Genomic DNA, 22,100 nt, shown 5'->3' on the forward strand with positions numbered 1-22,100 from the left:
AGGGCGTAAAAATAACTAAAGACATACGCATCCATGTCAGAACCGTAGAACACGAACACGGAAAAGGAGTTAAAAGCGACTATCCCTTAAGCCCAATCGACGGAAGGAAATACAGCTGAAAACTGGAACTTTCCCTAGGAAAAAGGGCCGTAAAGTACGCTATAAAGACAACGAAGGTCCTGAACTAAAGATTAAATCAGCAGATTATGGTTGAAGTGATCGCTATAGCAAGCAAAAATCCACTGATTCCAGTTTTTGGATGCTGGCCTCTGTTTTGAGGTTAGAATCTTCCTACACTTCGAACAGGAGCCTGAAGAAGGCTTAGTAAGTCGCCGAAACTGGGAGCCAAATACAATAAGTCTGGAAGTAGCTGAGAGGTGTTTAATTTGACATCCCGTCCGAAAGATGAAATGTCATTCGCCACACTGCAACGACGGATAAAAAGTGAAACGCGGTCGACAGCCCGTGCGTCGTTCGCTAAAACGGCCGATAACTCAGACGTAAACATAAATTAGAACGTCAGGAAATGGCGAACCGCCAAAAGCTGAGGACAATGGTGCGTGATCAGCACTTAACAAATGGCGATGGCTAAAAAGACAGTGCCCAATACGCAAGCTAGCTAAAATGACCTGCTCGCGCCGAAAGGGCCGACAGGAGGTCGGCCAAGCCGCTGGGAGAGGCTTAACTCCCCGGACCTTGTCGCCATGGATAGAAGATGCCAAAGTGGCGCCACCTGCTGACAGGCGGCAACACAGAGATCGTCGGAGGGAATGTAAGAACTAGTGGGCTGAAGTACGAGGACTGCAGCTTTGGCAGCAGTGTCAGCGGCGTTGTTTCCTGTCAGACCAACGTGACCAGGAACCCACATAAACATCACAGCGACTTCATCAAGAGTGAGCAAGTGAAAGCTTTCCTGGACCTGTTGCACTAGGGACGTAGAGGCTCTGAAGGGCCCTAAGAGTGTCTGAGCAGATGACAACTGAAAAGCCTGTGTCGCCGGATGTACTGCATGGCCTGATACAGAGCGAAGAGCTCTGCTGTAAATACTGAGCAGTGTTCCAGAAGCAGATACTGAAAAAACATCGCTGTCAAGGACGAAGGCACACCCGGCACCACGATCAGCAATCATGTACCATTAACGCCAAATTTCGCCGCACTGTCCTAACGAATCGTTCCTCGTTCGTCCCACACTGATTTCTACAGTCATTTCATGCAGTGTTACTTGATCATTAGTACTGTACGTAAACGCTGCTGCTCTCAGTTGTTAAGTGAAGGCCATCGGTCACTGCGTTGTGCCTGGTGAGAGGTAATCCCTGAAATTTAGTATTCTCGGCATACTCTTGACACAGTGGATTAAGAAATATTAAATTCCCTAACGATTTCCAAAATGGAATGGCTCATGCGCCTAGCTCTAACTGTCATTACGCGTTCAAAGTCTGTTAATTACCGTCGGGCGGCCATAATCACACTGGAAACCTTTTCATACGAATAATCTGTGTATAAATACACCGCCAACGCACCGTCCTTTTAAAATGTGTGAACGCTATACTACCACCACCTGTATGTCCCATGTCTTTTGTCAGCTCGGTGTATGTTTATATTTGGTGTATGTATGAGGCTGTTAACGACTACCTGTCGCAAAGTATCGATAGATGCATTTTACTTTTGTCAGTAAAATTATTCTGATGTACCTATGTGGAGGATGTTAACCTCCTAGCTCTGAATTTTTATAGGTTCAGGGGAACATCACAGAAATGCATCGTTCCTAAGATGCACCAGGTTCTGAAATTCTGTAAGCAGTTACAGGTGATGCAAATGTTCAGCGGAACCATCAGAGAAATCGGAACAGGGTTATACTTGGACGTATCCAGGAACAAATGAAAAAAAAAGTAACGAAGGAAAGGCGAATACAGTACAAGGGGGGGTCAGGGGGGGGGGGGGGTCGGGGGGAGCGCGTTGTTGTGTGAAACACATAGACCTTTCATGTGAATGCTCTAAAAACTGTTTCGAGTGTATAACTGGAGAAGACAAGCAAAGCATATTCAGGAACGTCTGGCAGCTGAATTTCTATAACCTACACACCGCTTACCTGCTTGGTTGTCTACGATCAAAAAGTGTCCGTCAAAGGACCCTTTAAATTTGTGTTTTTGAGCGGTTTTTGCATTAATATTTCGTTAAAAAGGCAAGTAAACAGTGGTAAGTCAGAAGTAATTGATATCAAGTGCGATCGGTTTGCAAGCAAACAATTGTTGGTAGAATTTATCATTTTAAAAGGGTTGTTACGGTAGATGTATAGGGTGTTTCATAATTCATGTTACACGCTTCTAGAGATTGCAAAGGGGATTTAGTAAATCAAGTTCTACATAGGAAACCATATTCGGAAACGTCATCCAACGTCGCTACAGAGCTTCAAAGTAATAGATGCCGGCGCCTGTGAATGTGATTCTGTGATGATGTTACAAACTTTCTTGAATGATGAAGAAGGATAATTTTATCAATTTTGAGGTAATGGTCCCTGTACCTGTTCTGATACCTCTGTTAGTGGAATACATGTACTGGTACTGTTGTTGCTACAATTGGTTCAAATGGTTCAAATGGCTCTGAGCACTATGGGACTCAACTGCTGAGGTCATTAGTCCCCTAGAACTTAGAACTAGTTAAACCTAACTAACCTAAGGACATCACAAACATCCATGCCCGAGGCAGGATTCGCACCTGCGACCGGAGCGGTCTTGCGGTTCCAGACTGCAGCGCCTTTAACCGCACGGCCACTGCGGCCGGCTGCTACAATTGTAACGTAATCAACTTTCAGAATGGTAGTATGGACGGAAACAAGAAAAAAGTCTCTAGTAAACAGGGGCTGTAAAATGCATATCTTAAGAGCTATGAGCACTTGTTCAGTAGAGGAGATGTATTTCACAGTAGCAAAGAGTCCGCCCCCGGTAGCTGAGTGGTCAGCGACAGACTGTCAATCCTAAGGGTCCGGGTTCGATTCCCGGCTGGGTCGGAGATTTTCCCCGCTCAGGGACTGGGTGTTGTGTTGTCCTAATCATCATCATTTCATCTCCATCGACGCGCAAGTCGCCGAAGTGGCGTCAAATCGAAAGACTTGCACCAGGCGAGTGGTCTACGCGACGGGAGGCCCTCGTCACACGCCATTATTATTATTACTAGCAAAGAAGACCACGTGCTCATAGCTCCTCCGGTATGCATCTTAGAGACCATGTTTATTAGAGTTTTTTTATTGTTTTGGTGCATATTACCACCTATGAACGTTGTATACCCTACACTCTTAGCAACAACAGTACCGGTACATGTATTCCACTGTCAGAGGTATCAGAACAGTTTTCGCTTATAACTTTTGACTTGTTTGTTTCAGGTACAGAGACCATTACCTCAAATTGATACATTTATCCTTCTTCATCATCCTACAAAGCTTTGAACATCATTAGAAAATCATCCTCTATATACATACATTTATAGCCGTCGGCACCTATAGCTTTGACGCTCTGTAGCGTTGTTGGATGACGTTTCCGGATGTGGGTTCCTATGTAGAACATGATTTACTAAATCCCCTCTAGAACCTCTAGAAGTGTAATATTGAAGCACCTTGTACGTAAAAACAATAAGGTATCTGGATTAAAAAAAAAAAAAAACAACACATTGGATGCACATGCAATGTGTAATTGATTGGAATGTACCTCACTGCGCGATTTCTTAAAACATCCAAAATGTCGCTTACAGTTAGTTACGGCCGAAGTTTTCAATTCACCTGGTTTCGATCTCGGATGCTGCCACGTTGAAGGAGACAGGGAGATTTTTCCAGATAAATAAATACTTATCTGAAGGTAGAGGAAAGTAGTAATGGTTAGAACGGTACGTCCTATTGTCACCGAGATTGATATCCACCGACGGGATTTCACCTTAATTTTAATATAATGTTTAGTTGATTGTACTGAGTCGATCGTACTTGCTCTTAATTTATTATCCGCCATACGAGCTACAGACTTAGTGGCCAATCCTTAATACGAGTTACAAGCTGCGTCATATCAGCCTTAGGATCGATGACCCAATTAATATATTTGATTAGCGGTCTAGCGCGTCCCTGGAAACCGAGGTGTCGTGGAGTCGTATCCCGGCCGGACCAAGAAAAGTCTACCTTTAATCTTGTCTTCACCTCTCAATTATAAGAAGAATAGCCAGGACCAGACGTGGTCCGGATTCCACGTTAAACTGTGGATCTCATTTCCAGATTGGGTAACTGGACCGGTCAGGGACACGCGAGTCACTGAATTGATGTCCTGTTGTAAGACTAGTACCCGACCACTCAAGCACACGAAATCATTAGTATTAAATCAAACAGGGCAACAAACAAATGTCTGGCGCAGCAGTCACTACATTCAATGAAATTTTAGTGACAAGAACACGCTTGAGTGTGAGGCCGCAAGTTCAGTCTTTAGCAAGGCTCATTTGAAAGAGTTGTAATTATAACAGGACAAATACTAGCTACTAATGACTCACCATGCACATAAGGAGGGCGGCAGAAAAAGAGTGTCTGGGAGGTGCAGAGATGAACCTTCTATGGGATGCATGTGTTACACTTCACAAAATAGACATCGTCGATATTCAAGAAATGATCAAACCAAACCATTAACTTGCACCATGAACATCGAATGAAAAATGGTGCGTCACAGTGATCACAAAGTTTCGCACCATCAACTTCAAAGGTGAACACATTGGGATTTACAAACAGTTCAGGGCGTTCAGCTAGGTATCTACTCTTAAAGAAAGTATATACAATAATATTGGTGTTACGGGGTGATGAGAACTGATGGAATGTGATGGCATGCAACAAAATGCGAAACAGATAACCGTGGATCTTATCGTGAAACGGGCTATCCTTTAAGGCGTAGCTGCGCCAGTATGTTTTATAGGCACGGAAAAAACAAACACCCAGAGGCTGATTTTGCCCACTTGTTCCAGGTGGTATAAACTGCAATGTCACACACTTTTCAGGAGGGATACTTCGCTCTATAGGAGTATGATTTTTACACCCACACCAGGAATTAAGCAAAAGGGAGTAAGTTTGACCAGCTATTTGCCAAAACCAGTGCTCACACCATAATTGTAAGTCTCTTATGCCCATTTTCCCAATTTTGTTTGTTATGACATAAATATTCCCTATTACCCTTTTCAGCCAATTTACCATCCAGATTAATAGTCTGCATAATAGGATACGATTGCGTAAAAGCATTGATGTTAGCTGATCTTAATATAACTCTCTTGGTATCTCTAACTTTCAGGGTTCCTTTCATGGGCATTTCCGTCTAATCCCGACTGGTCGGAGTTGAAAACAAATTCCTTACTGAAAGATGCGTCAAGTTTGTTTATCTCATTAAAAAATTTTCTGGCCGATAACGCAGTTTATTACGCATTATCAAGTTGACGCTTAGTTTGAAATTTCGTTACTTACGGCTTCCGATTCTGTAGCACTGTTTGAAGTTAGGCAACCACCCACTCGGTCTCGTAAACTGACAAACGGCCGAGAGAGCGGTGTGCTGACCACAGGCCCCTCCGTATCCGCATTCAGTCACACCAGTGGCCTGAAGATGACACGGCGGCCGGTCGGTACCATTGGGCCTTCATGGCCTATTCGGGCGGAGTTTAGTTTTTTAACCATCCACTGCTTCATGTCGCGCGAAATTTGATGTGCATAACGTAGTAGGTCGCTACCACGTACATCCTCTAAATTGTATCGAGCGTCCCTGAAACGCGCCAGTTTTTGTAACAAGTGCGCCTTGTCCTCCCTTGAATATCCGTAGTTTTTCTTATCCAGTTCCCGGACATATTGTTGCGGAGTTATTCGAAACCTATTCATAATTGTTTTTCTTTTGCTATGCTGCGGATGATTTTCCATGCACATAATTATGTTTAGTACCCGCTCCTTGAACAACTGTCATGTACTAAGTTTTACTGAAGTCAGGATTTGTGGCTCTCTGTCGGACAAGGATAATGAACTACATGGCCCTTTTCATAATTTACTGTTTGCACAGCACGGATCGTCATCACTGTAGGCTTCATGTACATTGGTCGCACAGTCGAGAGCATACGACACCACACATTCCACTGATTCGTCTTGCACAAACGCTAATATTTCATCTGTCACTTCTTTCTCACTCTGCGAAATTCCCTAGGTTCCTTTCTTACATAATGCCCACTTTCGCAGTTGTTGTTGTAGGTATAACGCACTGCTTTACATCGTTGGCATTGCTCTGCTTTGTATCCACCGCTAGCAACATTGTGAGTTACTCGTCAACTAAGCAGTTCAACTACGTCCCGTAGCCTCATGCTGTGGTCGTCACTGGATATCTCTCCATTCGTCCCTTCCTCCTCCCCCCCCCCCCCCCCCCCCTCCCAGTTGCCATTAGCAGCCAATATTGTGGTTGCATGGTGGACAATATGTGCGGCGTCGAACGCCGTAAACATCATTGGCCTTTTTCGATTTCACACTCAAGGGGTTCTTTGTGAGAGAGTATACTCAACCCACAACGAAAATGCAAACGCGACTGAGACGCTATGGCTGTAATGCAATCTTTCTCTTATCTTTGAAATATTTTCATATTTGAAGCAAGAAATGCTCATTTCCAGTGCAGATAGCAGAATTCCAGTTTGTGGGGGATAACTTGATGGTCATTTACAGGTTACTACTGAGCTTTTCTCTTTCCATTTTCTCCTCTAACTTTTAGACACTAAGGTAGAAGGGATAGATAAAATTCCATCAGAAATTTCTAAAACACTAGTTAAATTATCTCTCTAAAGTTCTTAAAAAGTTAGAAACCTTGCCTTGCAGAATTATGCTACCATTCCTAGTGTGTCCTCTTTGAAGAACTGAAGCAGCAACGAAGAGCAAAAAACAAGCGTGCAGGACTTGAGCAAGCTGTCTGCAGGCTCCAGCCTGTATGCACAAATATTTGCCTCTGCGAAAGTCATCTACTTAAATACACGGCGCGGTGAGTCTCTCAGATCCACGGCTGTAGCCCGCTTGAGCTAAGCTCGCGTCATCATAGCGGCGATTAGCGCACTGTCTTGTCGGATTCAGTTCCCTATGTTTAAAATCGGGAAACGTAAATAACATAAAATTCAGTGTTTCGTAGTGCCGCCTGATAACGGCGTTACGGTATCTGAAAAAATTTTGGACACATATTGCTGATTACATCATGGTCAGACAGAGATTCCGAAATCAGTTACTGGATTGTAAGGCGAACCCATTTTGGACACATATTGCTGATTACATCATGGTCAGACAGAGATTCCGAAATCAGTTACTGGATTGTAAGGCGAACCCATTTTGGACACATATTGCTGATTACATCATGGTCAGACAGAGATTCCGAAATCAGTTACTGGATTGTAAGGCGTACCCAGGATCAGATATAGACTCAGATCACAATATAGTAGTGATGAAGAGTAGGCTGAAGTTTAAGACATTAGTCAGGAAGAAGCAATACGCAAAGAAGTGGGATACAGAAGTATTAAAGAAGGACGAGATACGGTTGAAGTTCTCTAAGGCTATAGATGCAGCTACAAGGAATAGCTCAGTAGGCAGTACAGTTGAAGAGGAATGGACATCTGTAAAAAGGGGCCATCATAGAAGTTGGGAAGGAAAACATAGGTACAAAGAACGTAGCTGCGAAGAAACCATGGGTAAACGAAGAAATACTTCGGTTGACTGATGAAAGGAGGAAGTACAAAAATGTTCCGGGAAACTCAGAAATACAGAAATACAAGTCGCTGAGGAATGAAATATATAGGAAGTGCAGGGAATCTAAGACGAAATGGCTGCCGGAAAAATGTGAAGACATCGAAAAAGAAATGATTGTCGGAAGGACAGACTCAGCATACAGGAAAGTCAAAAGAACCTTCTGTGACATTAAAAGCAAGGATGGTAACATTAAGAGTGCAACGGGAATTCCACTGATAAATGCAGAAGAGAGCGGGGATAGGTGGAAATAACACATTGAAAGCCTCTAGAAGGGGGAAGATTGATCTGATGTGATAGAAGAAGAAACAGGAATCGATTTAGAAGAGATAGGGGATCCAGTTTAGAAGAGCTTTTAAGGACTTAAGGTCACATAAGGTAGAAGGGATAGATAAAATTCCATCAGAAATTTCTAAAACATTTGGGGGAAGTGGCAACACAACAACTATTCATGTTGGAGTGTAGAATATATGAGTCTGGCGATATACCATCTGACTTTCGGAAAAGCATCATCCACACAGTTCCGAAGACGGCAAGAGCTGACAAGTGCGATAATTATCGCACAATCAGCTCAACAGCTCATGCATGCAAGTTCCTTACAGAAGAATACAAAAGAAAATTGAGGATGCGCTAGATGACATCAGTTTGGCTTTAGGAAAAGTAAAGGCACGAGAGAGGCAATTCTGACGTTGCGGTTAATAATTGAATGGACTAAAGAAAAATCAAGACACATTCATAGGATTCGTCAACCTAGAAAAAGCGTTCGACAATGTAAAATGATTCAAGATGCTCGAAATTCTGAAAAAAAGTAGGCCTAAGCTATAGGGAGAGATTGGTCATATACAACATGTACAACAGTCAAGAGGGAATAATAAGAGTGCATAGTCTCTACCACTTTGTCTTCATATCTGACGAGGACATAAAAATGTCGTGATGTCACGCATGGTTTTAGAGGAAGATCTGTTTTCTAAGCCTGTTGAACTCTGGCTACAAATTAATGCAAAAAAAAAAAATGGCTCTGAGCACTATGGGACTTAACATCTGTCGTCATCAGTTCCCCAGAACTTAGAACTACTTAAACCTAACCTAAGGACATCACACACATCCATGCCCGAGGCAGGATTCGAACCTGCGACCTAGCAGCCGCGTGGTTCCGGACTGAAGCGCCTAGAACCGGTCGGCCGCAATGGCCGGCAGTTATATTGCATTTATAGATTATGAAAAAGCCTTGAATAGAGTGAATAGGTATGTAGAATACAACGGAAAGACGAGGTTATCCTAAACATTTAATACAAGTGGTAAAAATTTATAGTCAAATAACGAAATTTTTATTAACACAGGCAACGAGAGAATAGGGCGGAAGCACTTAACAGAGGAGGGTGATATTTAATGTATACATCCTGAGACAAAAAAACAAAGCACCACGAAAGAATTGACCGAATGGGATGGAAATCAGTAGATGTTATGTGCATATACAGACAAACAAATGATTATAATTTCAGAAAAATTGGATGATATACTCAAGAGAAAGAGCTTCACAAATTGAGCAAGTAAATATCGCGTTGGTCCACCTCTGGGCCATATGCAAGCAGTTTGTAAGTAGGCTGTTTAGGTTTTTTATATTGGTAACGCCACGTAGCGCTCTGATGAAAATCACTGACTGTACTGTGTGCAGTCTGTGGCTAGTTTGCATTGTTGTCTGCCATTGTAGTGTTGGGCAGCTGGATGTTAATAGCGTGTAGCGTTGCGCAGTTGGAGGTGAGCCGCCAGCAGTGGTGGATGTGGGGAGAGAAATGGCGGAGTTTTGAAATTTGTAAGACTGGATGTCATGAACTGCTATATGTATTATGACTTTTGAACACTAGTAAGGTAAATACATTGTTTGTTCTCTATCAAAATCTTTCATTTGCTAACTATGCCTATTAGTAGTTGGTGCCTTCCGTAGTTTGAATCTTTTATTTAGCTGGCAGTAGTGGCGCTCGCTGTATTGCTGTAGCTTGAGTAACGAAGATTTTTGTGAGGTAAGTGATTTGTGAAAGGTATAGGTTAATGTTAGTCAGGGTCCTTCTTTTGCAGGGATTTTTGAAAGTCAGATTGCGTTTCGCTAAAAATATTGTGTGTCACTTTAATGAATGTTTGAGTACGTTCAGTTTTGCTCAGCTGTTTGAAAAGCAAATAATGTAAGAGGTTTATCAGCACAGTAATTCAGAAATTGTTCTAAGGGGACGTTTCAAGTTATTCGCTTGGCATCATTGTTGGAGTTGTTGGATGTCCTCCTGAGAGATGTCGTGCCAAATCCTGTCCAATTGGAGCGTTAGATCGTCAAAATCCTGAGATGGATGGAGGGTCCTGCCCATAATGGTTCGTAAGTTCTAAAGCAGTAGAAACTCTCGCCGTGTGCGGGCGGGCATTATCTTGCTGAAATGTAAGCCCAGAATGGCTTGCCATGAAGGGCAACAAAAAGGGGCGTAGAATATTGCCGACGCACTGCTGTGCTTGTAGGTATGCTGCGGATGAAAATGAAAGGGATTTTGCTGTGAAACCATTATTCCTGGTTGTCGGGCAGTATCGCTGGCGACAATCAGGTTGCTATGTCAGGGAGTTTCCATAAACGTCTTCAGCCTGGAATCTTATTGACTGGAGTAGAACTGTCTTCAGCGATGAGTCTCGCTTCAAACTGAGCCCCAATGACCCACGAAGGGGTGTCTGGAGACGCCCCGGACAGCGGTCTAAGCTAGTAATGGCTGCGACATATCCATCGTAAAGAAACAAGCGACCCTTTTCTGTGAAGTGCTTCGCGAACGGTCCGCTTTTGTAGGTTTCAGTTCATTTCGGAACTCCCAATCAGCTGATTTGCGGCTTGATTTCCTGTTGACATTTTTGGCTTTCTAATCAATAGTCGGTGCACGTTAGAAGAAAATTACTGAATTTGCTTTCTTGCGAGGAGCACATTTTTCCAGGATTCAACACATTTATTTATATTTGTTTTGGCGAATTACAATCGGGTATTTCTGTTTTCCTCACTAATGAATGAGTTTCTCTGATGCTCTAACATATTCAGCGTCGTGCATGTGGTGTTAGTTGCTGAACGCATTTCCAGACTTTACGAACTATTCTCTCGCAGTGTTAAGCTGCTACTTGTAGAGTATAGTAATTCCGCAAACAAGGTTCCCCGTGAATGGAGATGTACGGCATACTTGTAAAGAAATGAACAAAGGAGATTGTCTGAATGGTTTTTATGCTTCAACTGAAACTAAAAATTAATGTAACCAGAAATAAGCTCACGGGACAAAAAATTAGTCACCCAAGGAGAAAACATTACACGCATCATTTAATACCGTGTAATACCGCCCCGGTACTTGAAAACCGTCTGGATTCGGTTAGGAAGGGAGTCCACAAGTTCGTCCACGTGCGTCTCATCCAGGTTAAGCCACTTGCTGAGGATTTAATGGCGCATTGCCACCAAACTGCGGGGATTCTGATGTCGGCGCATTACCCGCTGCTTCCAGACGTCCCACACATTTTCTGTGGGGCTCAACACAGGTGATTTTGCAGGCCAGTCGAAATGTAAAACGGTGGGAGAGCGTCCAGAAACCATTCACGTATTTCCCCAGCCCGATGAACTTTGCTGCTGTTGTCTTTATGTGCCTGCGTGAGCAGTGACCTCTTGCTACGTGACCGACTCGAAATGTTCATAGTATGCTGTTCCCATCACAACTCTCTTTCTAACAGGTTGGGATGGACCTTCATTCTTTGCTTGCAGCAATTCCTGTCGGGTCGGGAAGCGACTTTTATTCATAAGCCGTGGAAGCGTCTCCGGGCCTTCTTAGTGGGGATCTTTTTACGATCGCAATTATCACGTATTTCGTGGCCACGTGTGTCACACGACTGCTTGTAGACAAGTTGAAGAGTCCGCTGCAAGTTTACCAACAAATCCAACAAAGTCACACACCTTATGGCTATGGGCACGACCAAATACGATTGTCCCTTTCTGTCACTCTGTCACCTCCTAACATTTACCCACATCTGCGCACAATGTGCACTTGAAACGTGTCTCTATCGATTGCTACTGCCTTATGCTCGCGTAGAGGCAGTGCTCATGCGATTGAGCAGGTAACTCGATCGCTGCGCCATCTGTAAAGGCTTAAAGATTCATCTGCGCGTGCGCACTCTGGTGACAATTTTTTTGTCGGATAAGCTTATTTATTATACTTCCCATTATGGGTGTGGGAGGATCATACTTCCTTCAGATGGATTTATGTCAGTTAATAAAGTATAGCTTTATTGTGTGTCCAAGTGTTGGATAACTTCAGTCACATTCTGACAGAAGAAGAAAAAGTTATGTGGAAGATAAGACTACATAGGTGAACTGTAATAGTAAAGTAAATACCTTTCATTGGTCACAGGCAGCTTTCCCAGTCGTATGTGCATCACATACACTCTTTATAAAATGAAGTAATGAAAAGATGGTGTGTTAGGAGCTAAGAAGGGTAAAGAACATAGACAAGTAATAAAGCTGCCAGTCGCCGCATAACATTTTTAATTGTTATAGTTACGTCAAGCTGATATTTTCTGGTGAATGTGTATGTATGTGGAAAGGATTGAGAGAGAGAGAGAGAGACAGAGGCAGAGAGAGAGAGTGAGAGTGTGAGTGTGTGAGAGAGAGACAGAGAGAGAGAGAAGACGGAAAGAGGGGAAGCAAAATTTGACTATGAGAGAACTGTGGGTTATTTAGCATACGATTCCCAGTTTCGTTTTTTATTGGGACTAGGCTGTAAGCAACTGAATAATGGGCCCGTCACCCGCCCCCTCTTGACAAATCGCATCAGCGCTGTTGGAGAAAATGCACATTCCATAAAACAAAATGGATTCTGCAGTGACTACAGCACAATTGACCATATACATATCCTGCGGGAAGAAGGTAGCCAAGCCAAGGAATATGAAATGCCACTATGCACAGCTTTCATAAATTTTGTAAAGACATTTGATTCTACCAGATACACTGCAGTTGTACAGGCATTGACGAACAAGGCCTGGCGAGAAGGTACATCAAGTTATTATCTAACAGCTATGATGTCTCGATGGCTTCTGTCAGCATGAATTTTTCATTGGAAGAGGAGAACAGTGTGATCTTGTAGTCATGAAATTATTTAAACAATAATTGAAATCTGGGTTTTAAATACGGCCGTGGTAGCCGAGCGGTTCTAGGCGCTACTGTCTGGAACCGCGCGACCGCTACGGTCGCAGGTTGGAATCCTGCCTCGGGCATGGATGTGTGTGATGTCCTTAGGTTAGTTAGGTTTAAGTAGTTCTAAGTTCTAGGGGACTGATGACCTCAGAAGTTAAGTCCCATGGTGCTCAGAGGCATTTTTTTGGGGTTTTAAATGTTTCAAAAGAAACCTTCGGACAGCTCAGATAGATTTCTAATTAAGAAAGATCTGAAAAGAAGTGAAATACGAACAATAACATGAGATCAGGATGTTGCGGGAAAGGCAAAGGCTATAATATTGAATCGGCAGGAAATATCGCACGAAGGAATGACGAATGATGGACAAAGGAGGTACTAGAGTGGAGTCCCATTGAAAGACGAAGAGCACAGGGTTAACCACCCGAACGCCTCACAAAAGAAAGCGAATCAGCCAGAAGAAACGGTCGGATATAAGTGTCACTTCATACATACCATGTGGCGGTTCGTAAATAATTGCCTCCCCACCTCCCCATTCTTTCTTCCCCTCCCCCCTTTCCGATCCCTTTCCCTACACATTTCCGTAACCCTCTAGGATTCCCTCCCATTCCCGTCCCCCCTTCCCTCATCACCTCCCTTCGCCCTCTCCTATTCTCTCCTCCCCCCACGGCCCGCCCTCCCCCCTCGCCCTATCCTCTCCCTATGGTTTTTGGATTTGTTGTTCTATGGTGTGTACAATAATTTTTTGTACCACTTGACTCGGACGGATTAGTGAATAGTATGTATAGGGTATAAATAAAAAGATCGTCGAGTACAGTGGGATAGCACATAGTGACAGTCTACGAGGATTACAAATGTTTGTTACCATTACGTTTTTCCATACATGTAATTTATATTGGTGAAATGTGCAGTATCTTTGTTTATGAATCAGGTGTTAAGATTTACCTTCGTGATTCCTATAGTAGGCGGCTCCTATGGACGAGCAGCTCTAGGCACTTCATTCCGGAACCGCGCTGCTGCTACGGTCGCACGTTCGAATCCTGCCTCGGGCATGGATGTGTGTGATGTCCTTAGGTTAGTTAGGTCTAGGGGACTGATGACCTAAGATGTTAAGTCCCATAGTGCTTAGAGTCATTTGAACTATTCCTATAGTACATAATATGCTTCTTAAATTGCGCAAAAATTTTCATGAGACTAATATCGAAATATTTCAGTATATAGCCGGTTAATACCATGGCGCCACTTGACGCCTGCACAGCAAGTTACAAGGGTTCTGCAGCGCCTCAGTGTAGTCCACATGAGGTCGTCGGCACGGCGTGTAGTTTCAACTTTACTGTTGCTATGGATGCTGCACTTTTACCTTTTAGTCATTTGACAACTCATCTGCAAGCATCCTGTTCTATAAATGATAAACCGTGCGGAGTTTTTTTTAATGTATTTGTACTTTGTTCTCAAAATGTCGACGAAACATGTATGTGAACATACACGCAAAGCTATGAAAAAGTTTTTGTAAGATTTTGGTCATCTCAAAAAATGGTTGTATCTTGTGCATATTGCCTATTTTCTTTTCATATAGTGTAATGCCAATCTGAAGATGACAGCACTATTCTGCCGAAACTAGTATTTGGAATAAAGGTCTAGAAATCAAGCTATCTTGGCTTTCACAAGGAAAAAAAAAGTGTAAATGCTTTCTGTTCTCTGTGACAAATAGAGCGATCACCAGAGTACACTGGTGTTGTTCCCGATTAGTGTTGTTACCAGGCCTGATAGCGTGTACAATGGGTGTGAAAAGCGTCAGATGTTGAGTAGTCACAGTGAAGACAGCGTTATCAGCACCTCACAGAGTTTGCGAGAGGGTCCACTGTGGGTCGATATTTGGCTGGCTGGTCGAATCGTGCAATATACATATTTTCGGGGCAATGAGATGTGGTAATGGCCCAATGCTGGTGTGCGATGTAACGAGACGGAAGCCATACTCGTCGTCCAAGTTACAGTCGACCACGTCTGGTGTCTTTGAATAAAAGTGTCATTTCCGTTCGTCGCATTGCGTGTTTCTGTCAATGAGTTTCTGTACTGTTCTTTCTACATGGTCCAAGTTTCAACGAGCTGTGTTATTTGACAATGACACATCATGGGAAAGTTACTATCATTTATAAGTTTTGCATACCAGTGTATAAGGAAGATAAATAGGTCGAAATATATAACACAGAATATATAAATATGCTTTTATGAGGCCAAGACAGCTGGTCGAGTGTGGTCTTCATGAAGGAATTTGCCTGTTGTTTTCCTGTACTGATTTAGCGCCACTCTTACGCGACTAGCGCGAAATTTGAATGGACATCGTCTAAATTTGAATGGACATCATCTTTCACGTGTAGAAACACGCCTACCAACTTTCGTTTGTGTCACACAACCCTTTCTCGGCAATGCGATTTTTTCCCGTCAGTGTAGTTACTACATTCAGTAAGAGCGACCAGTTATATATATAATATTTTAAGTACATTGTTAGAGACAGCGAGATTAGCACAAAACATAGTCTGCAGAGCAGGTGCTCAAATCGACCTCCCTAACTCAATGGATCACTCTTCCCTGAACTTATCGCTCTTAACAAATCGACAGCTGTAAAGGTAATTTACGGAGGACACCAAGGAAATGCGATAGCGCTTCTACTATTTACAATGTACTCGTATATAAATGGTTTAGTAGAAACCGTCGGAAGTTCTATAAGACAGTTCGCAGATGATGCAGTTGTCAATAAGAACGTACCAGCTGCAGAAGACAGAATCGATTTGCAGAGGACTGATGAATAGTGCGGTCTCTAGCAATTCACCCTGAACGTAAATAAATGTAACATACTGCGCCCGCATAGGAAAAGAAATCCAGTATTGTACAACTACACTGTTGATGACAAATTGCTGGAAACAGCGGGTACGGTAAACTGTCTACAGTAGCTACCAACAGCGGCCTTAAGTGGAAGCAGATAGGCCGGCCGTTGTGACTGAGCGGTTGTAGGCGCTTCAGTCCGGAACCTCGCTGCTGCTACGGCCGCAGGTTCGAATCTTGCCTCGGGCATGGATGTGTGTGATGGGTTAGTTAGGTTTACGTAGTTCTAAGTCTAGGGGACTGATGACCTCAGCTGTTAAGTCCCATAGTGCTTAGAGCCATTTGAAGCAGATAGCAGGAAAAGTAGAAGCCAAACTGAGATTCATAGGAAAAATCTTAAGAAAGTGTTCCTCATCCACGAAGGAAGAGGGTTACCAGGCGCTTGTTCGACCAATTCTTGAGTACTGTTCATGAATCTGGGATCCTTGTATTGTAGGACTCATAGAAGAGGTAGAGAAGATTCAACGAAGAGCGGCGCGTTTCGTCACGAGGTCGTATAGACGCCACGAGAGCGTTACAGAGATCCTCAACAAACTTCAATGGCAGACGCTGCCACAGCGGTTTCCTTTTGAAATTTCGAGAGAGCACTTTGTGGGAAGAGTCGGACGACGTATTACTGCCTCCCATATAAGTCTCGCGAAATGACCAAGACGAGAAAAATCGACATTAGAGCTAATACAGAGGCTTACCGGCTGTCATTCTTTCCAATAGCCAAATAGGGAAGGAGGGATCAAGTTAGTATCCTGCGCCATACGCCGTTAGGTGGCTTTCGGAGCACAATGTAGATGTAGAGAAAAGTGGAATAATGAAAATGGTTGCACTCCCATGTCTGTATTAGTAGTAAATAATTGCCCGTCTTTTGTATAAGACATCTACATCTTCATCCACACTCCGCAAGCCACTTGACGGTGTGTGGCGGAGGGTACTTTGAGTACCTCTATCAGTTCTCCCTTCTATTCCAGTCTCGTATTCTTCGTGGAAAGAAAGATTGTCGGGATGCCTCCGTGTGGGCTCTAATCTCTCTGATTTTATCCTCATGGTCTCTTCGCGAGATATACGTAGGAGGGAGCAATATACTGCTTGACTCCTCGGTGAAGGTATGTTCTCGAAACTTCAACAGAAGCCCGTACCGAGCTACTGAGCGTCTCTCTTGCAGAGTCTTCCACTGGAGTTTATCTATCATCTCCGTAACGCTTTCGCGATTACTAAATGATCCTGTAACGAAGCGCGCCGCTCTCCGTTGGACATTCTCTATCTCTTCTGTCAACCCTATCTGGCACGGGTCCCACACTGCTGAGCAATATTCAAGCAGTGGGCGAACATGTGTAGTGTAACCTACCTCCTTTGTTTTCGGATTGCATTTCCTTAGTATTCTTCCAATGAATCTCAGTCTGGCATCTGCTTTACCGACGATCAAATTTATATGATTATTCCATTTCAAATCACTCCTAATGCCTACTCCCACACAATTTATGGAATTAACTGCTCCCAGTTACTGACCTGCTATATTGTAGTTAAATGATAAAGGATATTTCTTTCTATGTATTCGCAGCACATTACACTTGTCTACATTGAGATTCAATCTCCATTCCCTGCACCACGCGTCAATTCGTTGCACCTGCTGTAATCGCTGTATAACGGTTAGGCAGCCAGCTATCATAACATGCAGTCTAAAATTTGGAAACTAGAAATAATTACACCTAAACCCAGAATCGAACGCAGGAACTCGAGTACTCTGAAGGATAGCTTTATCCTCTGCATTAACTGATGTACCCGCTGCAGCAGTGGTGCCATAGTGCCTTAGTTTGACGTCTATTTTCTGTACAAAATACGCGCGGTACGGAATTTTGAAAGAGACATTTTGTAGTGTTGGCATGCAAGGAATCGCGGCGTTTCGATTACCCTGGTATAAAGCACGCACCACGCTTGTCGTGTTACGCTTCTCGCTTAGTGCTGCTGCGTGCGCACTCACCGGTGGCTTGCTGCTCCACCCCCATGCTGCCTGGTCAGAGACACGCCGAAGACTGCGCCGGACGCACGGCGGCACAGCGCGCTACGTCATGCCACGGCCGTTGCTTGCCGCCAAAACGCCGACCCTCGCGCCCGTTGCAGCTGGAGGCGTGACGCCGTACCGGCTGCCGCGTGTCAAAACCGGGTGGCTCGCGCGAGGTAGCGTCATGTTTACGACTCCATACTCAGAAATACTTAGCTACCGGCGCTTTGGCAGGAGCACTTGGAGACGCGGAGGAGAGTTGCTACGTAACTCTTACCTGATACTAAGAGCCGTATTCATCGGAGCCAACACGAGAAAACCAACGCCACCAAAAGAGAATTCTCTCTGGTATAAATGGCAGGTTCGCGTAAGTGAATTGCATTTTGTCGTGTTCGGTTCGCATCACCGGTTCCGCCGGTTGTCGGTTTTTTAGCCAACTATCAAACAAAGCTACCGTCCCCTCCGCTTTGCGATATGTAGCAGCAGGCAACATTCGTCTGGTGTCTTGTTTGCGAACTACGAGGGTTATTCGGAAAGTAAGCAGCGATCGGTCGCGAAATGGAAAATACGGTGAAAATCTGATGAAGCTTTGCACAGATGCGTTGGGCACTGTGTATAGTACGCCCATCGATCGCATCATGTCGCTCTTTTCAGTTCTGAGCTCACAGTGAGAACGTAAAAATGGCTAGAAATTAGCGTCTCCCGCCAAGTATGAGGGCCTGGCGAAAGATTTCGCCTGAATCTATGCAATCCACATAACATAACTGTCATGCGGTTCGTTCTACACAATTCTCGGCCGCTCTCAGCAGGGGCAATGAGGATGCTCCTGCAGTATTCCTGATGAGAAGGGTTTGATCACCCACAATACAGCCCGTAACTGGCTAGCCTTGAGATTGATCTCTGCTCAAATGAACCGCTGGCTATGAAGACAATATTTCGACACAGACAATGAGCTGCCGTCCAGAGTAGAAAATTGCCGAAAAGCTCTGGCGGCTGTCTAAGCCGAACTTAGTGGACATATCCCTTACTGTCAGGCTCTGGGCGTAAGAACAACCTACGTATCATAGTTCAGGCGACATGACGTCTTAAATAAGGGGATACGTGAAAACCTGCCGCATTATTACTTCTTTGCTACTAACTCTCTTCACAACATATTTCGCAGACAGTATCCACATATGTCACTGAATGCACATTCACAAATATGTCATTCTATGACATATAATTTAGGAGATATGACGGCATAAACACTGAGACGCGCGGAAAAGCGCCACATCGTGCATGAAGTTTTAATATGTTTATTCCTTACTACTAATACACTCCTACAGGTGAGTCAACTTCACGAAATCCTTGACACTTGGCAGCGTTTTTGAGAACATTCAACTGCGAAGCGCAAACTGCTATAGCCGAAAACAGTAGCCGTCTATAGAACTATGAAGACGCGTTGCCATAGGGGCGTTTACAAAATAGCTCCTAGGCAAGTATCTAGACATATTGGTTTTACAATCAAGTTCAGAGTTAAATAGATGTAAGAAAGAATTTTTATTTTACATATTATGTTTCTTAATTTGGATTCTCCACTTACACATGTGTAAATTATGCGCATTTCTTTGTACGATTGTTCATAATTTCAAATGTGTTTTCACGAGTACATGGAAATGACATTTTTTTGATATTGTACTAGAAAACAGCTTATTTTTCGTTTTCGTTTCTAATAGAAAACTGGGAAATGTGGGTGTCCGGGAAATGCCAGGTTTGTTAATTAATATAGAAATAATTCATGCTTGTGAGATCCAAGACATGGACGGAAAAAGAGACTGAATTGGTAGAAAATTGCTGAAGCGCTCAAAGGTCCAATTGCGTACGCGAGATAGACGATAGTTTCATTAGCGGATTATGGAGTGACTAAACACATTTCATTAAGAAAGGGTAGCACAATAAATTTCCTTGCAAGTAAACCAGTACGTATATGTATCTATTATGATGAGTAAAATGAAAAATGTGCGAAAGATCTGACTATTCTCGTAGCTTACGTTCGTGGTAGCTGTAATGGCTGATATACCATTATTATGTTAGAGATTCATGATGTAATAACCGAGTAAATAAAAGTCCTATAGCCGCGATCACACCCCTTGCCCTCCAACAAACTACATAAGAGTTTTTACCGAATAGCCTTATGTCACAGGCCACAGGCTGTATTACACGTTTCATTAATCGTATTTTATTGACATTGACATTGAAATGTAATTCATTTACATCTCCAGCCAGTACTTTTGCTGTTCCCAAGTTTCAACTGGTGCGATCAGCCGTGTAAATAAAAAAGTTAGAGAATAAGCCTACTGCGGCTGATTAATGATACAATGGTATGCAAAACTTAAGGACGAAAATAACTTCCACTTGATGTGTAACTGTCAAGTATAGCTCGATAATTTTAAAAATGATGTGTGATCACCACAGGCGGCAGTGTACGCTCTGAAACGCATTCCCGTGCTGGCCACAAAGGTTGGCAAATAGTTCTTGTGGGAGGGATTTCCATTCCTCCACCGCCTGCTGGGTGGTCGCTCGTGCATGTGGATGTGCTGCAACACGCCTCTCCAAAGCATCCCACACATATTCGATGTGATTTGCGTCGGAGTAAAGGGCAGGCCGCTCCATTCGCTGACAATCCTCTCGTTCAAGAGTTTCTCTACCTGCGTTGTTCTATGCGGTCGCGCGTTGTCTCTCATAAAGATAAAGTAAAAACCGGAAGCACCCCTGAAAAGGTGCAAGAGGGGAAGGAGTTCAGTCTTATAATGACATTGACAGGTGAGTGTAATGTGTTCAAATATTTTGAGGTAAGTGTAGTGGGGGTCAGGGAAGTGAAATGGAAAGAAGAAAAGGATTTCTGGTCAGGCGAGTATAGAGTAACATCAACAGCAGCAAAAAATTGTATAACGGGAGCAGGATTCATTATGAATAGGAAGGTAGGACAGATAGTGAGTTACTGTGAGCAGTCAGGTGATATGGTTGTTTTAGTCAGAATCGAAAGCAAAGAAACTCCAACAACGACAGGTCAGGTATACATGCCGACTTCGCAAGCCGAAGATGAACAGATCGAGAAAGTATCTAAAGATACTGAGCGGGTAATTCTGCATGTAAACGGAGATGAAAATCTAATTCTCATGGGGGACTGCAGTGCATTTGTAGAGGAAGGATAGAAGAAAGGGTTACGGGAGAATACGAGCTTAGTACTAGGAATAAAGAGGAGAAAGACTAATTCAATTCTGCAATAAATTTCAGATGGTAATAAATAATACTCTGTTCAAGAATCACAAGAGGAGAAGGTACACTTGGAAAAGGCCGGGAGGTACTGGAAGATTTCAATTAGATTACATCATGGTAGAACAGAGATTCCGAAATCAGATACTGGATTGTAAGGCGTACCCAGGTATAGACTCAGATCACAATTTAGTAATGTTGAATTGTAGGCTGACGTTTAAGGGATTAGTCAGCAAGAATCATTGCACAACGAAGCGGGATACGGATGTACTAAGGATTGAAGACACACGCATGAAGTTCTCTGAGTCTATAGATACTGTGAAAGGAATACCTCAGTAGGCAGTTCAGTTGAAGAGGAATGGACATCTCTAGAAAGGGAAGTCATAGGAATTAGGAAGAAAAACATAGGTACAAAGAAGGTAAATGCGAAGAAACCATGGGTAACAGAAGAAATACTTCAATTAATCGCTGAAAAAAGGACTTAAAAAAATTCAGGGGGATTCAGGTATACAGAAATATAAATTACTTAGGAACGAAATAAGTAGGACGTGCAGGGAAGCTAAGCTGAAATTGGATGCATAAAAACGTGCAGAAATCGAAAAGAATTGACTGTGGGAAGGACTGATTTAGCATACAGAAAAGTCAAAACAGCCATCGGTGAAATTAAAAGCAAGGGCGGTCACGTGAAGAGTGCAATGGAAGTTTCACTGTTAAATGGGAGGGGAGAGAAGATAGTTGGAAAGAGTACATTGAGTTCCTTTATGAGGGTAAAGACTTGTTTGATGTGATAGGAGAAACAGGAATCGATATAGAAGAGACAGTGGTTCCACTATTAGAATCAGAATTTATAAGAGCTTGGAAGAGACTACGAGTAGCTCCTTGATTAGTAATCAAAACGTCCTCGGTCTTGGGTTTGAAACCCGCCACTGCTTAAATTTTGATTAATAATCGGCATTGGCAGCCGAAGGCTTCCCTCATAAGAAGTCATCCTCATTCTGCCAACGGCTTTGTCATAGAGGACGAAG

At 43.3% G+C, this 22,100-nt stretch overlaps 1 protein-coding gene across 3 annotated transcripts in view; it reads right to left on the reverse strand.

Annotated features, from left to right (window-relative positions):
• Nucleotides 1–22,100, reverse strand: part of LOC126158474 (uncharacterized) — a 351,849-nt gene that overhangs the window by 42,120 nt on the left and 287,629 nt on the right. The window contains exon 1 of one of the 3 annotated variants that reach the window (XM_049916465.1): nt 17,800–17,845. The exons of the other annotated variants lie outside the window; for them this stretch is intronic. Within the exon in view, the coding sequence (XP_049772422.1) occupies nt 17,800–17,824 (25 nt within the window). The 5' untranslated portion in view covers nt 17,825–17,845. Of the gene's footprint in view, nt 1–17,799; nt 17,846–22,100 lie in introns of those variants that run through there. 3 annotated transcript variants of the gene reach the window in all.

This window comes from Schistocerca cancellata, chromosome 1 (assembly GCF_023864275.1).
Source record: "Schistocerca cancellata isolate TAMUIC-IGC-003103 chromosome 1, iqSchCanc2.1, whole genome shotgun sequence".
In the NCBI taxonomy this organism is placed as follows: Eukaryota; Metazoa; Arthropoda; class Insecta; order Orthoptera; family Acrididae; genus Schistocerca; species Schistocerca cancellata.